Source organism: Temnothorax nylanderi, unplaced genomic scaffold (genome assembly GCF_030848795.1).
Source record: "Temnothorax nylanderi isolate EJ_2023f unplaced genomic scaffold, tnyl_v1.0 TNYL_tig0188_pilon, whole genome shotgun sequence".
NCBI classification, from domain to species: Eukaryota; Metazoa; Arthropoda; class Insecta; order Hymenoptera; family Formicidae; genus Temnothorax; species Temnothorax nylanderi.
Window position 1 is genome coordinate 289,244 of NW_027249250.1, and position 17,895 is coordinate 307,138.

General features: G+C 40.6%; 1 protein-coding gene and 1 pseudogene across 4 annotated transcripts; both read left to right on the plus strand.

Moving 5' to 3' along the window:
* Nucleotides 1-453: 453 nt before the first annotated feature.
* On the plus strand, nt 454-4,221 carry LOC139778567 (NADH-ubiquinone oxidoreductase chain 5-like; annotated as a pseudogene).
* A 9,854-nt stretch (nt 4,222-14,075) lies between these two features.
* LOC139778569 (uncharacterized) lies at nt 14,076-15,402 on the plus strand. 4 transcript variants are annotated; one of them, XM_071716558.1, is made up of 4 exons: nt 14,076-14,733; nt 14,804-14,916; nt 15,009-15,138; nt 15,216-15,402. In XM_071716558.1, the coding sequence occupies exons 1-4, from the start codon at nt 14,679-14,681 to the stop codon at nt 15,338-15,340; spliced, it is 423 nt and encodes a 140-aa protein (XP_071572659.1). In that variant the 5' UTR covers nt 14,076-14,678; the 3' UTR covers nt 15,341-15,402. The 4 variants fall into 4 exon arrangements, 3 of the variants coding, with proteins under 3 accessions (XP_071572659.1, XP_071572660.1, XP_071572658.1); XM_071716559.1 differs by having other exon boundaries at nt 14,807-14,916; nt 15,216-15,398; XM_071716557.1 differs by having other exon boundaries at nt 14,792-14,916; nt 15,216-15,391.
* Nucleotides 15,403-17,895: the final 2,493 nt, after the last annotated feature.

The window sequence follows — 17,895 nt, forward strand, 5'->3', positions numbered from 1 at the left end:
GTGTCGAAAAAGTGAAAAGGACGCGATTCCAGCCAATGAAATGATGGCATGGCTGGCATGAGAGACGGTCGACGTAGAAAAAGTATCTTAAAAATAAATTTTCACATTTGGACTTTGCGTCGCAATATCTCCGCTCGTAGGGCACGTAGCGGAAATATTATAAGAGAAACCCCCCCCCCTAATTCGACCCCAAGCTATCGATCAAGCCTACTTAGAACTTGATCCGTTCACTCGTTATCGAGATCTCAACATCTCGAGTTCTCGCAACTTGTCGCGTCGCGTAAAAGAGTCACGGTTGGTCTCGCTCCACGTGTACTTGGCGCGAGACACTACCGTGTCTCTTGATCTATGATTTTAATAATTATTTCTCCTAGGATTATTAGAATTTTATTTGGGTGGGATGGATTGGGGTTAGTTTCTTATTGTTTAGTAATTTACTATCAAAACTTTATATCTTATAATTCAGGAATAGTTACTGTTTTATGTAATCGAGTGGATGATGTGGGGTTGTTGATAAGGATTGGGTTATTGTTAATAAAAGGGAGGTGAAATTATTGAATGTTAAGGGAGGATAAATTATTAATATTCATAATATTATTAGCTGCAATTAGAAAAAGAGCTCAAATTCCTTTTTCTACGTGATTACCCATGGCAATAGCAGCTCCAACACCAGTTTCAGCGCTAGTTCATTCTTCAACTTTAGTTACTGCTGGGGTTTATTTAATGATTCGATTTAACAGATTTTTATTAGGGAGTAAAGTAAATTTATTTTTATTATTTTTATCAGTTTTGACTATATTTATATCTGGGTTAATAGCTAATGTTGAAAATGATTTGAAAAAAATTATTGTTTTATCTACTTTAAGGCAGTTAGGGTTAATAATAATGATTTTAAGAATGGGGATAAAGATTGTTGCTTTTTATCATTAATTAACTCATGCAATTTTTAAATTTATGTTATTTATGTGTACGGGGATTATTATTCATTCTATAATAAATAATCAAGATTTTCGTTTGTTAGGGAATTTAAATAAAGTAATTCCTTTTACTATAATGAGATTTATAATTTCTAGTTTAGCCTTGTGCGGGTTCCCATTTATAGCTGGATTTTATTCAAAGGATTTTATTATAGAGGAAGTATATATATTAATAGCAAATATATTTTTAGTAGTTTTAATTTTAATTTCTTTAATATTTACTGTTTCTTATTCTATTCGTTTATATTATTACATATTTTTTTTAAATATAAAATTTTATAGTTATTATAATTTAAAAGAAAATAATTTAATGAACTTATCTATAATAATTTTAGTAATGATAAGAATTTTTGTAGGATCTATATTAAGTTGATTGTTTTTTTATGATTTATATGGGGCTTATTTAAGGGCGGGATTGAAACTATTAACTTTAAGAAGTTGTATGTGTGGATTAATCATTGGGATATTTTTAGCTTTTAATAATTTTATAAGAAAATTTTATTATTTAAATTTTTATGTGAGTTCAATGTGGTATTTAAATTATTTATATTTGTGATTGTATAATCCTTTAAATATTGTGGGGGTAAAAGTGATAGAGGTAGATATATCTTGATTAGAATATTTAGGAAAAAATTCATTCATATATATAATTCAATATTTTTGTGTTAAATTTGTGACAATACGCGTATTCGTCACTAGCGGTACGGCCCTGACGGCCAGCTAACACGCGCTCGGCGTCACGGCACACGTGTTCCTGTGCCCGAGCGGTGGGGCAGCCCCCACCGCTCGCTAACTCGGGGTATAAGTAGGGGACTCGAGCCGACACCGAGACCAGTCCTGTCCAGCTCCTGCTCCCGACACGACCACTCTCCGAGACCGCTTAACCAGGTTGGGTGCCCCCAACCTCGTCCTCCGTGCAGAGAACGGGTGCCCCCGTTCTCACCTGGGTGCCCCCAGAGTACGGGCCTCCCAGCCGGGTGTCCCCGGTTGGTTTACCTGCCCTCTCCTGCCGTTGGGTCGGGCGCCCCCGACCCTTTCCGCCGTACGGAAGACGGGTGCCCCCGTCTTCAAGCCGGGTGCCCCCGGTGTACGGGCCGCTCGCTCGGGTGCCCCCGAGTGAGCTCCTGACCACCTGACCGTCCGCATAAGGCAACCGTGCCTCCGCGAATCCGTCCGCGTAGTTATAAGTCTAGCGATAAGTACTTGTCCGCGAATTTAAGGCAACCGCGCCTCCATCTCTTGTCCGCGAATTCAAGGCAACCGCGCCTCCGTCTCTTGTCCGCGAATTTAAGGCAATCGCGCCTCCGTCTCTTGTCCGCGAATTCAAGGCAACCGCGCCTCCGTCTCTTGTCCGCGAATTCAAGGCAACCGCGCCTCCGTCTCTTGTCCGCGAATTCAAGGCAACCGCGCCTCCGTCTCTTGTCCGCGAATTCAAGGCAACCGCGCCTCCGTCTCTTGTCCGCGAATTCAAGGCAACCGCGCCTCCGTCTCTTGACCGCGGATTCACCCCACACACATACACAGCGGCTCAGCAGAGCAACACACACCCACGCACATACACTCACACCCTCCATCAATTTGTATTACCAAATAGAGAATAAGGAATAAAGTTTTTGTGAAACCAACCAGTGTCTCCACGTTTTCTCATCCTGGCCCGGCGAGCTAATTCCGAGCGGGGAAAACGCGATTGTTACAAATTTATATATAAGATATATATGTTTGTATATTTATTTATTAATATTTTGGGGTGAATATATTTATTATTTTAAAAATTTAAATAGCTTATAAAGGCATAAAGCATAATATTGAAGATATTAAGAAAATTAGTGGATTTTTAAATAAATATATAGAATATTATTTTTATAGTGAAAATATAATGTTTTTTAAACTATATTTAAATTATTAATTATTTTTATTTTTAGAATATAGAATATATAAAGGGTAATTAAGTGGAGGATGGTGAATAATATTTATTATTTCTTAATTTGGTTAAAACTAATTTTATTTATAATTAAAGAAACTTAAAGTAATATGATTTAGAAATTTATCATAGGTAATGAATTAGAAGTTTATTTTAAATTACTTCAACTAGAAAGTTAAAAAGTTTTAATGGAATTATTAACAATAATTTACCTCTATCTTGGTTTTAGTTAAAAGATTTTTTAAAGTTCTCTTAGATTTTTATATTAAATCAAGTATTTAAGTCGAAATTAAATTATAATTTTTTACTTTAAGTGGTAAGATATATGAGAAAATTTATAATTTTTAAATGCAATTTAAATGTTTTTATTTTAAACTAATATCCTTGGAAATGATTTTATAAATTTTAGATTTTTCAATCAATGGATTGTTCAGTATATTCTAAGAATAAACCAAAAATTAGAATTATAATAAATATTACAGAAGTTAAAATTATTGGTAAATTAAATATTTTAAATATATGAATTAAAGGGATTAAAAGGGCGATTTCGATGTCAAAAATTAAAAAAATTAAACTAATTAAAAAAAATTGAATTCTAAAGGGTATGCGGGGGAGGGGGGTGACATAGGGTCGAAGCCACATTCAAATAGGGAAATTTTTTCTCGGTCTTGAAAAGATTTTTTTGAGATTAAATAATTTAGTATTAATAAAAGGGTAGAAATTGTTAATAAAATACTAATTATATAAGTAAGTTAGATAATTATTTATATTAAAGTAAATTAAATTTTTTAATTGGAAATTAAATGTAATAAATTAATTATACTATATAAATTATAAAATTTATTAAAAAAAGATAAATTTATAAAAAATTAGAATCTTTATCAATAGATTGAGATGTATAAAAATAATCATACGATATCTACAAAATGTCAGTATCATGCAGCTGCTTCAAATCCAAAGTGATGATAGGAAGAGAAGTGAAGAATGTTTATTCGAAAAAGACATACAGTAAGAAATAAAGTTCCGATAATTACATGTAAACCATGAAATCCTGTAGCAATGAAAAAAGTTGAGCCATAAATTGAGTCTGCAATAGTGAATGGGGCTTCTTTATATTCAATAATTTGTAAAATAGTAAAATAAATTCTTAAAATAATAGTAAAATAAAGACTTTTTTTCTTTCTTTAAAATTTTTATTTAGTATGGCATGGTGTCTTCAAGTAACTGTTAAGCCTGATAAAATTAAAATAATTGTATTTATTACAGGGGAGGGGTTTAGATTCTCCCTCGGATGAGAGAGGAGTAAGGTGTCTTCTACCCTAGGGTAATTTGACACAAACAAAATTAAGCCCTTCCAAAAGAATACAAGTAACTAGTGCACATAGGACCCTAAATCACCTTCCCAATCTTCTTTAAAAAATTAAAAATAATATAAATCAAATTCCAATTCCTGCCCTTGATAAGTCCATACAAATCAATTTCCGCAAGATAACCCACAGCTCTGAGATCTTCGTCCATCTTGATTCTCAGTTCGTCATATCTATTACAACGCAGCAAAACGTGGTTCAAATCCTCACATTCGCATCCACACTCGCACCTCTCCGAATCCACATAGCCCTTCTTACGAAGGAAAACTCCTAAATTGAAATGGTTTGCTCTCAACCTATTAATGAGAGTGACAAAATACTTTTCGGCATTGATTTTGCTAAACCAGGGCTTACTAGCCGTCTCATCATAAAAATTGTCGAAATAGAAAGAACCCTTATAGGCAGAGTCTCGTTTAATAGAAACCCGAGTAGCAGTCCAGGTCTCCTCCCTAGCAATGGCCATCAAGTCTCCAACAGGAACCCCAATATCAAGGTCTGGTTCTTCCCGAGACGCCTCCTTAGCGAGCACGTCCGCAGCCTCGTTGCCGGCAATGCCAACATGCGACGGGATCCATACCAAAACCACTCTCTTATCATATTCCTTCTCAAGTGCATAGATATACTGCCTGGCTTCCGTGGCATATCGGCTCTTATGAACGTTTAAGAGATTATTACCTATAGCCGAAAGAGCGGATTTACAATCGGACATAACGATGATGTGTCCATCCCTTGAGTCACGCTGAAAGATCATGAGCCTCAAAGCAGCTTTGATGGCGAAAACCTCTGCGGTAAATGATGAGCACTGTTTAGGTAAGCTAATTTTATAAGCGATTTCCTGGTCATCCAAGACCAAACTCGCGCCAGTAGCACAGCAAGTAGGATCATAGGATCCGTCAGTATAGATGATCTCCGAAGAGCGATTCAGGTCATACTTGGACAGGACGTCATCAATCATCGACTCATCAGAATATTTGCTGTTTGACTTTCTAATTAGCCCAATAGAGAGATCGATCGTAGGCACAAACGTGTGGGCCTCAAAGGATCCCTGAAAGATCTCGTGTTTTCTTGCAGGGCCAATACGAGGCCTGACAGGGATAAAATCCTTCCAAACTCGAGATAACAGAGACATCCCATACGTAGGCTGGCGATAGCGAACATAAACCTCGCAATCATACATCTTCTGTATCCTATTACATAAACCTGTAACATTGTATGCAGCAATCTTGTAAATAAAGTTTCTAGCTAGCATCTCAGCGCGATCCTTCAACAACCTAACTTTTGCCTCGGCGATAATGACGTTGTTAGGGGTACTATTCCTATAACCCAAAGCAGTCCGAATGCCCTTGTATTCCGTTCTCTCCAACTTGAGCTGCGTGGCAGAATCCCTGGGGAAGTACACATAACTGCCGTAGTCAGTAACGGATCTAACAAAGCTCTTATATAGCATGAGGGCCGTGTTGACCTCCAAGCCTTTCGAGACTTTGCATAAGTATCTAACGACGGAGTTGGCTCTATCGACCTTCCCTCTTACCTCCTGGACCTGGCGTGAAAACTTAAGCCCATTGTCAATCCAAATACCGAGAAATTTGGCTCCCTCGCTGTTAAAAACCTCACAGTCCTGAGCCCAGATGCTTTGGGTTCTATCACATAGTCCATACTTATTGAACTCTACCAAAACGGTCTTATATATATATATGAGGTTCAATATCCAAGCCGATGGTTTGCAATCTTCCCGCGATTAGGTTAACCGCCCGCTGGAGGAGAATCCGGTTACGCTGTCTATTGGGGCCACGCACGTACAGACCGACATCATCGGCAAACTCAACAGCCTCCACACCCTCTGGTAAGTCAGAACAAAGGCCCCCCGTATAAAGGGAGTACAACGCCGGGCTCAGAACAGCGCCTTGCGGGAGCCCCTTAAAGACGAGACGTTCAATGAATTCTTGAGAATTGACAATGAAACGGACCGATCTCAGGTATAGCCATTTACATATGAACCTAACGATACCTGCGGGGCAATCTAGCGCTATCAATCTGTCGATCATAATGCGAAAGTCCACGTTGTCATATGCAGATGACACGTCGAGAAACGCAGCAAGCGTGTACTCGCCTGTGCACAGAGAAGCCCAAATATCCGACGTAATCTTGGTTAAGTTGTCAATACAAGATTTACCCCTGCGAAAGCCATTCTGGGAGGCGCTGTATTTGTCCTCACTCTCGGCCCACCAAATTAAGCGCTTGTTAACCATGCGCTCGCACAACTTACCCACACATGAGGACAGCGAGATCGGGCGAACTTTCTCTTTACCGGGTTTGTCAATAAAGATAACCTGGTACCTCAACCATTCGCTCGGCAAGACATCTAAGGACCAAATTACATTAAAAAATTCAAGCAAACAAGTGCGACCGGACTCCGGCAATTCCTTGATCATTTTATATTCAATACCATCGAGGCCCGGGGCTGAATTTCTCTTAATCATATTTATAGCTCTATCCAGTTCCGAGCGCTGGAACAAAATGTTAAGAGACGAATCTCCAAGCTGAGCACCAGGCGAACAGGCAGGGTCCGCCCCAACGAAGGGGGGAGCAAGGTTGTCGATCGTCTTCCTAATCTCAGTCTCCCTGTTCTTTGTATGCCAGCAATTCCATTGCACGTTTTTCCTAGGATTTTTAAGAATTCTGATAGTGTTCCATACGTAGCTGAGGCTGGTAAATCGATTAATGCCCGCACAGAATTCTTCAAAGTTTTTTTTCTTCTTGAAGTTGACAGTTTTCCTAGCCAAGGCGCATAAACGCTTGTATTCCACCTACGCATGGATAAATTTATTGTGCTTAAAAGCAGAGAGTGCACGTTTTCTGTCTTGTATGACACGGTCGCACTCGGCATCCCACCATCTGTGGGTAGCCTTGCGTCTAATATTCGCAGGTCGGCGAATATCCGATTCTGGGTTACATCGTCTACCCGAGGCTCGGTCAACCGAATTCCTGAGGATGTCAATAAATTTATTATAATAACTGTTTAAATCCTCCTTGAAAGAATCAATATGTGGAAGCAATTCAGATTTGACAGCGCGGTCCACCGTCTCCTGAAACATCCGCCAATCTGTTCTTATCGTGGAAATTCTATTCGTGATTTTCTTATATGGGAGAGTACAATTGTCAAAAGAGAATGAAATTGGGTAATGGTCGCTACCCCAAGCTTCATCGAGTTGATGGTACTCAACTCTTCCCACTATACCTTCAGAACCGAACAGGAGGTCCAGGTTAGAGTCGCGCTGTCCACGAAGACCCACTCTTGACTTTGTGTCAACATTGACACAGAAGAATCCCAGGTCAAGCATCGTATCGTGCAGCGTCTCACCGCAAGGCTTAGTAGTTTCACAGTTCCAAACCGTGTTATGGGCGTTAAAGTCCCCCAGTATGATAGTATCCTCACTACTGTCCACTTGCTCATACATGGAATTTAAATCCCGTGACGTAACAGAGCCGCGGGGATGTCTATAGACAGCAAAGATGTTCAAATTCCTGTCCAAGTTCTTAGTTCTGATGCCAATAGTATCATATCCAGCTGGGGCCACATCAGCACCATCAATAGCCTCAAACTCAATTGAAGAGCGGACAGAGATCGTGACGCCACCGCTATTCAGCAGGTTTTTACTATGCAGTGTGTTAAAGCCTGCAAAGTATACACGATTATTCTCGGAACACTTAGCCTCAGTCAGAACAACAATATCAAAATCCATAATATGTTTTGACAGCTCATTTCTACTACTCCTATACCCTCGACAATTCCATAACAGTAACTGGAATGTTACCGCGGGGGTAGAGGCGGAAACCTTTCACTATTTCTAGCAACCGAGACTTCCCGACCGAGATCGGGTCCATTAAATTCCCTTACATCATTATGTCTCTCATAAAGCGACTTACCCCTGTCCTGGGCGTAATCATTCGTAATAGCATTCAAAAGAAAAACACGCGCCTCAGGTATTTTGTGCAGTAGCTAAAGAATATCAGATACCGCATCCTTAAACAATCGCCAGTCATCATGACGCTCCGGATTCACGTAGCCCTGGGGCACCACATCACTCGCCGGATCGGCAGCTGCCAACTGCTGTGCTGTTGTGTACATTTTTTCAGCTCAGTACCACATACCATATATACTTTCTTGTCATTGTGTACATCTAAGAATTCGTTGGCCACGGGTGAGTCACGTGCAACCATGTCATCATTATTATCTTGGTGTGTTAAATGAACACCATCGTCGCTTATCCTATTACTATTATCCAGAGCCGCTTTTTTAATAAAAAGATTGCGTGCCTGGGTGTCACTACTATTATCTACGTTACTACCGTCTACTTCCATAGCATCGTTAGGAGAGTTATCACTGTGAAGGGGGGGAAAATTACGTCTCCTACTGATTTCCGCGTCCCTCTGTTTCTTGGCGGAAACATTCCTTTGATCCACAGAATCAGTCGAATGATCCTTTTCCAAAAATTCCTTGATGGCTGTGTCAAACTCCTGTTCCGAAACACCAGTTTTTATCCTCTTGTGAGACTTTCTCAGTGCCTCGACGTCAGAGGCTCGTGGGTTATCGAGCGTTGACTGCGGATCGGCGGAATCCGCCATAACAGAACACTTTAGGAAGCGAAAAACGAATCAAAGCTCCCCCTCCGAGAGGGGAGCACTAAAAGATGGTAATTACAGAGACACCCCCAGTGTAGGATCAATATCAAATCCCCGAGACAGCAAATCTATGTGCACTATATCGGGGAAAGAAAAGCTCAGGCTACTAAGCGGGACACGCGTAGGAAACACGTCCGTCACGAATGGCGGCTCGAACCGAACTCCATTTTATTAAAGGAATATCAAAAGGGTTAAAAGGAATAATACCTAAGGGAGGTCATAATTGTCCAATTTCTATGTTAGGGGCCAGGGAAGAATGAAAGTATGCTCAGAAGAAGGAGAAAAAAAAATAAAATTTCAGAGATAATAAATAAAATTATACCTAAGCGTATTCCCTTGTAAACGTTTAATGTGTGACATCCTTGGAAAGTTGCTTCTCGAGTTACATCACGTCATCATTGAATTATACAAAAAAGAGTTCTAGGGATAGTTAAAATTATGGAGTACCTATAATGGTGAAATCATCTTACTGTACAAATTAAATTATTTAAAATTCTTAATGAAATAAGAATTGGTCATGGACTAACACTTACTAGATGAAAGGGGTGGTTCATAATTAAATTTCTCTTTTATAAAAAGTTAAAAGAATAGAGAATACATAGGCTTGAATTATGGATACAGAGATTTCTAAAATAAATAATAAAATTTGAGATATAATTATAATTATAAAAATTATGAAATTATTGATTGATTGACCAGTTGACCCTAGTAAAGACAATAAAAGATGGCCTGCAATTATATTTGCTGTTAATTGAATTGCTAAAGTAAAAGGGCGGATAATTAGTCTGATAGTTTCAATGATAACTATGAAAGATATTAATAAAAGAGGAGTGCCTTGAGGAGTTAAGTGAGCTATTAAAATATTTAGGTAATTATAAATTCTGTAAATAATTGTTCTAAATCAAAGAGTTAAGGATAGAGACAGACAAAAATTTATGTGTCTAGATGCTGTAAAGATATAGGGAAAGAGTCCTAAAAAATTGTTGAAAAAAATTATTAATAAGAGACTAATAAAAATAATTAGATTAGAATATGAATAAAAGATTAAAATATTAAATTCTTGAAATAAATAAAAAATTAAATATTTTCATAATAAAATTAATTGGGATGGAATAAATCAATATTAGTAGGGGAGGAGGGTAAAAATAATAATTAACCTTAATCAATTTAATGAGAGATTTATAGATGTTGAGGGATCAAAGATTGAAAAAATATTTATTATAATCAATTAAAATAAAGTGATCTCATTGAAGGATGAATATGAATATGAAAAGTTTGAGGAACTGGGGTAATTATAAAATATAAAAAAGATGAGATAGTTAAAAGTAAGCTAATAGTTAAAATAATAATAGTAGATCCTAATAAGGGTCTTATTTGTGGGATTAAAGAATATTAATATATAGAAATTTAATAATTTTAAATTGACAATTTTAAATTTAACGTTAAAGGTTTAACTAATTCTTTCATTAAAAATAAGGTCAATACCTATTATATTTTGATTTAAAAGATCAATACTTTTATTATATTCAGTCATTTAATGAAGTTATTATATAGGGTTTAATTATTGTTAATAAAATAAGTTAATCAATTTTTAAAGTTATTAAGGTTTGTAGATTCAATTACGATTGGTATAAATCTATGATTAGTTCCACAAATTTCAGAACATTGGCTAAAAAATAATCCGGGTCAATTTATAAATAATATAGTTTGATTTAAACGTCCTGGGGTTGAATCTATTTTAATACCTAGGGAGGGGATGGTTCCTGCGTGAATTACATCGATTGATGTAGTTAGTAGACGAATAGTTAAGTTGAATGGTAAAATGCATCGATTGTCGACATCAAGTAAGCAAAATTCATTATTTGTTAATTGATTAGTGGATAACATAAAAGAATCAAATTCAATATTGTTGAAATCAGAATATTCATATCTTCAGTATCATTGATGGCCAATGGTTTTAATCGTAAAATTATTGGAGTAAAGTTCATCGGTAAGGTAGAGAATTTTTAAAAAAGGTATGGCAATAAAAATTAGAATAAATATGAGAATGATAGTTCAAATTAATTCGATTGTATGACCATGAAGTAAATATCGATTAATAAGTTTATTATAAGTTATTATTATTATTATAAAAGTAATTAATATTGCAATAAAAATTAAGATAATTATAGTAAAATCATGAAAAAAAATTATTATATCATAGGTTGGGGAATTTGAGTCTTGGAGTGTGTGCGAGAGTGCGCGGATGCGCGTTTAATGGCGCGAGGAAGACGACCACGAGGAAAGCGGTTCACACAAATCAAATACGTATAAGTCCAATAAAATAAGTATATTACAATAAAGTCTCAATATGTACAATGGATACAGTGTTCCTTTACTTTTAGCAAAGCAAGAAGCCGTAAACGCGCGCACAGATGTTAGTACGGCATGCAGCGGTGGTGAAAGCGTGTTCGCGAAGCGCGATAGCGAAGAGCAAACTCAAAGCGGTGTATACAGCGGTGTTAGCTAGCGTAGTTAAGCGGTTTAGCGAGCGGAGATTCTGGGCGATGGACTTTCGACAAAAAGCCCGGTGCGCGACGAAGCAAGCTCTTTTATACGGGAGCTTCTTCTCGCAATAACCAATTGTTTCGAAGCGTTGTCGGTGACCTCCGATTTTCCCTTGTGATTGGCGGCAAAGGGCTATGGCACGCATTGAGTCGCACCTGATTGGCAATCGACTGCCTACGTCACCGCATCGCGTCGACGCGAGCCGAAACATTGCTAACCGGCCGTTAGCAATGTTGTTGTTTGTCACACCGGTGACTGTTTATAGCGTGGGTTCTCCATCGCGCAAGGACATGAAAACAGCGTTTTGGAAACGTCTTGAAAGGTATCGATTGCGAAATGCCTTTAGAGAAGCCCACGTTATAATGCAAAGTATTCAGAACTTACATATTCGGATTAGGATTTTTATTGAAACGATGAACTTACAATACAGAGAAGGCACGCGCATTGTGCCCTTTCATTTGACGAGACCGATGCACGCTATGATGCACTCGTGATCTCAAACATTCCCGACCGCCTAGGCCTTACGTGACGAGACGGACAGGAAACGGAAGCCTATCAGGTGTCGCGGTAACTGCATTGATTTATTATCGATGGGCGCGATGGATCGCGGCGCGCGCGAGCGACGGCACGACGGCGCTGCGCGACGACACGCGGAGCATGCAATGATCACGTGTTTCGCCGCGAGCGTGATTTCGGGCGCATCGTAAGCAGCGAAAACGCGAGTAAGTACGCGAGTGAATTACCGTGTGACGCGTGGGTGCAGTGATCGGTGAAGTGAACATTTTAGTGCACCGTGATCGCAGGACGTGGTGGCAGAAGGCCATGAGCAATTAAGCGTTGGCTACGCACCTGACAAAGTGCAACCGGTAAGTCGATAAATGCGAATCGACACGACGTGAAACGCGATAAGTGAGTAATATCGCGAAAAGACGGACAGAAATATACGTACGAAGATGAACAGCGATAAACGCGCGAGAAAGCGGACAGTAATAACGCGAGAAAAGATACGCGAGAAACCGGGTGGTTTTCTGTGGCTCACGTATTCTCAACGGTGGTGGTGGGGTCGGTGGTCCCAGGAAGCCGCCCAGAAGTTGGCTGCGGGGTGACACAGTGCGGTCGGCCGTGATGGCATAGATCTCCTCCAAGTAGTGGATTGAGTGCCTGGTCTTGTTCTGCCGGTGTGAGTGTCCGCGCCTGATCGTCCGGACAGTGATCGTCGGTGCGGCAGGTGGTGCGTCGCCATCGCAGACACCGCGCGGTGTAGCGTGGAAGACGGTGTAGCGAGGAGCCTCGAGGGAGGGTGTCGGTCTCCGGTTCGATCTTCCCGACGGCGGATTGAACGACGCCTGTCTTTCGCCGGGATGCGTGACCCTGTGGTCCAGAGGATTGGAGCTGTGGACAGGCTCAAAGTGTTGCGAGCGTGTCGCGTTAAGTTGGTGACCAAAGCGGCCGCAGACAGTTCACGTGGGGGCCCGCCCGCCGTGCAGGGTTCGCGCAGGTCGGGTTGTACGGCGATCGCGTCGTCGACCGGGTCTTCTCCGGGCACGACATCATTAACGGACTTGCGGGTTTTGGCGAGGTTCTTCGGCGGTGATGAGACCGGCCGTCGGACGACGTACCGGCCAGCGGATGTGCGCTCGTGGGTGTGCACGGAGTGTCGCTCGCACTCCTCTTCCTCGGGAGTGAGCGTGACGAAAGCGGAGTGAGCTTGGCGTGAGCTACGGTGACCAAGGAGGGTGGTCGCGCCGCAGCCCCCTGACAGAATCCATCCCAGGATGGTTTTCTGCGCGATCGGCGTTTGCGGTTTGCCTCGGCGGAGACCATCCTCCAGGATGGTCGAGCACACCTCAGCGCCTAAAAGCAGCTCGACTGGATCGTTGTCGGCGAAACGAGGATCGGCTAGCGGAAGTCCCTGCAGATGAGGCCACGTGGTGCTGCACTTGATCGCGGAGCCCTGGTACAGGGAGAGACGCGGAAGCACAAACGCGACGGCGGTGAGCGCGGCTCCGGTGGTCGAAGACGTGAGACTCAACGACACTTTGCCCCGAGTGGATCCGGATTGTGAGCCGCCGATACCGAAGATCGACATTCGGGTGCGCGATCGCGGCAGGCGCAGCCGCTGCACCAGGGACTCCGACACGATCGACACTTCGGAGCCTTGGTCGATGAGAGCTCGAACCTCGTGTGGATTTCCGTGAAGGTCGGCAACGATCACGCGCGCGGTCGCGAGGAGGATCGCTTTGCGGTCGTCGGCCTTTCCGACGGCGGAAAGCGCGCTGACTTCAGCGGCGGGTTGCGGCTCGGAGACGTATGCGTCGTGGAGCATCGAGTGGTGACGCGAATTACACGTCATGCAGTTCCTGGTGGACTGACACCGTGCCACCAAATGGTTGCCGAGACAATTAAAGCACAGCTTGTTGGTCTCGGCCACTGACAGTCGTTCACTGGCTGACTTGGCCTTGAATTCGGGGCACCCCATGAGTGAGTGCCTTTCGGTGCAGAGTGAACACTGTGAAGGCTCAGAGCGCTGCGCGGCGTGCGCTTTTGCGAAACGTGATGGCTTACTTGAGTTTGTGACAGTGTTCTTCGGGTTCGCGGCGTTCAACGTGAGAATACGTCTTGTGATGAAGTTCATCAGAGTGTCGTGACTCGGCGGTTCGAAGGAGTCTCCCGAGGAGGATTCCCACTCCAGACGCGTTCGCGAGTCGAACAGTTCAACGACGAGGTGGTTGAACAGATCCATGCCGTGCGAGTCGATGGGTCTTCCTATGCTCTCCTGAGCGTTGACGGCGGAAATAACAGCGTTATGGACGCGGCTGAGCTCATCGGCGGTGGCAGCTTTCATCTTCGCCACGGCGGTAAACGTGGCGAAGTTGGAGCGTATCAGCTCCCTCTTATTTTCGTAGTGTTTGCAGAGGATCGCCCACGCGCGATTGTAATTTTCGCCAGTGATTGTTAACGACCGTATCAAATTTTCAGCTGACCCTTGGAGGCACGAGCGAAGGTAATGCAGCCGTTCAACGTGCGAGATGGACGAATTGTCGCCGATGACCGGCCGAAAGAGATCGCGGAAGGACGGCCAATCCTCGTAGGCACCCGAAAATTTCGGCAAGTTTATACGGGGCAGCGAGGTTCTCGACGCGCGGTCGCCCCCCTGCTCTGGCAGCGTGGAAGACGTGGACGATGACGCGATTTTGTAGCGGTTTGCCAGTTCGGACAGGACGCTACGCTGAAGCACGTAAGCACTCTCGGCTTGGTCGAGTAAGTCTAATTTGGCGTACTCACTCTCAGCGTAGCGGTCCTTGTAGCAGGCTCGAACGAGGTCATGCTGACTCTCGAACTTGGCCCAATGGTCGTCGAGGAGGCGAATGCGAGTCTCGATGGCAGAGAGGGTGATGTTCGCCTGACCCATCTTCTTCAGGTTGTCGACGGCTTTGGAGATGCGTACGAAGAGTTCGTGTTGGCTGTTCAGCATGGCGCTCTGGTCAAGACTCATGGTGTCTTCTGTTTTAGGCACTCCCGATCGCGGTTGCCGGCGATGATCCGGCTCGAAGGACCAGAAAATGTGCGAGAGTGCGCGGATGCGCGTTTAATGGCGCGAGGAAGACGACCACGAGGAAAGCGGTTCACACAAATCAAATACGTATAAGTCCAATAAAATAAGTATATTACAATAAAGTCTCAATATGTACAATGGATACAGTGTTCCTTTACTTTTAGCAAAGCAAGAAGCCGTAAACGCGCGCACAGATGTTAGTACGGCATGCAGCGGTGGTGAAAGCGTGTTCGCGAAGCGCGATAGCGAAGAGCGAACTCAAAGCGGTGTATACAGCGGTGTTAGCTAGCGTAGTTAAGCGGTTTAGCGAGCGGAGATTCTGGGCGATGGACTTTCGACAAAGAGCCCGGTGCGCGACGAAGCAAGCTCTTTTATACGGGAGCTTCTTCTCGCAATAACCAATTGTTTTGAAGCGTTGTCGGTGACCTCCGATTTTCCCTTGTGATTGGCGGCAAAGGGCTATGGCACGCATTGAGTCGCACCTGATTGGCAATCGGCTGCCTACGTCACCGCATCGCGTCGACGCGAGCCGAAACATTGCTAACCGGCCGTTAGCAATGTTGTTGTTTGTCACACCGGTGACTGTTTATAGCGTGGGTTCTCCATCGCGCAAGGACATGAAAACAGCGTGTTGGAAACGTCTTGAAAGGTATCGATTGCGAAATGTCTTTAGAAAAGCCCACGTTATAATGCAAAGTATTCAGAACTTACATATTCGGATTAGGATTTTTATTGAAACGATGAACTTACAATACAGAGAAGGCACGCGCATTGTGCCCTTTCATTTGACGAGACCGATGCACGCTATGATGCACTCGTGATCTCAAACAGAGTGTTAATGATCATGTATTATGTTTTAATAAAAGAATTAATCTTTATAAGAGGATTTTAAATCCATTGCACTAATCTCCCATATTAAAAAATTGCTGGGATTTCATTATATCTATGATTAAGAGGGGGATAGTTAGTATTTCATTCTAAGGATGGGGATAAAAAAAATATATTAATAAGTATACGTTTGGCTCTTAAGGCTTCTCAAATAATAAACATTAAGATTATTAAACTAATAATAGAAATAAGGGATCCGATAGAAGAGATAATATTTCATGATAGGAAATTATCAGGATAATCTGAATATCGTCGGGGTATACCTCTAAGTCCCAGAAAATGTTGAGGAAAGAAAGTTAAATTGACTCCGATAAATATAGAAAAGAATTGAATATTAAGGTAAAAGTTATTCAGGGTAAATCCAGAAATTAGAGGGAATCAGTAGATAAATCTAGCAATAATAGCAAATACAGCTCCTATAGATAGAACATAATGAAAGTGGGCGACTACATAGTATGTATCATGTAAAATAATATCAATAGAAGAATTTGATAATATAATTCCTGTAAGACCTCCTATAGTAAATAAAAAGATGAATCCTATTGATCATCATAAGGTAGGATTATAGTTAATTTTTATGCCATGAAGAGTTGAGATTCATCTAAAAATTTTAATTCCTGTGGGAATAGCAATAATTATTGTGGCTGAGGTGAAATAAGCTCGAGTATCGACATCAAGACCAATAGTAAATATATGATGAGCTCAAACAATAAATCCTAAAAATCCAATTGCTACTATGGCATAAATTTATTCCTAAGGAGCCAAAGGTTTCTTTTTTTCCTCTTTCATTTATAATAATATGGGAAATTAATCCAAATCCTGGAAGGATTAAAATATAAACTTCTGGATGTCCAAAGAATCAAAATAAATGTTGATAAAGAATAGGGTCTCCTCTTCCAGAAGGGTCAAAAAAAGATGTATTTAGGTTTCGATCTGTTAGTAATATAGTAATTGCTCCTGCTAATACAGGTAAGGCTAGAAGAAGTAAAATAGCGGTAATTAAAATAACTCAAACTAAAAGGGGAATTTTATCTATAGTAAAATTTTTATGATGTATATTTAAAATAGTGGAAATAAAATTGATTGCGCCAAGAATTGAGGATATACCTGCAATATGAAGGGACAAAATTGAGAGGTCTACAGAAGAACCCCTATGAAAGATATTTGATGCTAAAGGAGGGTAAATGTTCACCCTGTTCCTACTCCGTTGTTAATAAAATTACCTAGTGTTAATAATAAAATTGAGGGGGGTAAGAGTCAGAAACTTATATTATTTATACGAGGGTAAGCTATATCAGGAGATTCTAGTATTAGAGGCACTAAAAAATTTTCAAATCCCCCAATTATAAAAGGTATAACTATAAAAAAGATTATAATAAAAGCATGGCTGGTTACTAGAGAGTTATAGATTTGATCATTATTAATAAGGGGATTACAAGAACCTAATTCAAGGCGGATAATTATTCTTATAGAAGATCCGATTATTCCGGCTCAGATGGCGAAAATAAAATAAAGAATACCAATATCTTTGTGATTAGTAGAGAATAGTCATTTATTCATAGTGGTTTGTAAAAAAATAAAATGTTATGTCTGATTAAAGTAATAAATTGTAAATTTATTTAAGGAAGAAAAATTTTCTAACATTAATATAATGAATTTATATTATAGTTTATGAAATAAAATATTAAATTGTAAGTTTAAAGAAATTAATTGATATTAATATATATTATTAAATATTTACTTAATTAATTGTTGTTAATAACCATTTGTAATATAAGATTTTAAATGAAAGGAAAAATGTAAATTATGTAAGTAAGAGTGGATTTGTGAGTATGGAGATAAGATTTATAAAGGAATTATTATTTTTTAAACTTTGAAGGTTTAAAGTTTAGGTTATATGAACTTAAAATCTTTCTTTAAATAATTAAAATAATAAAGGATATTAGTAAGCTAGTT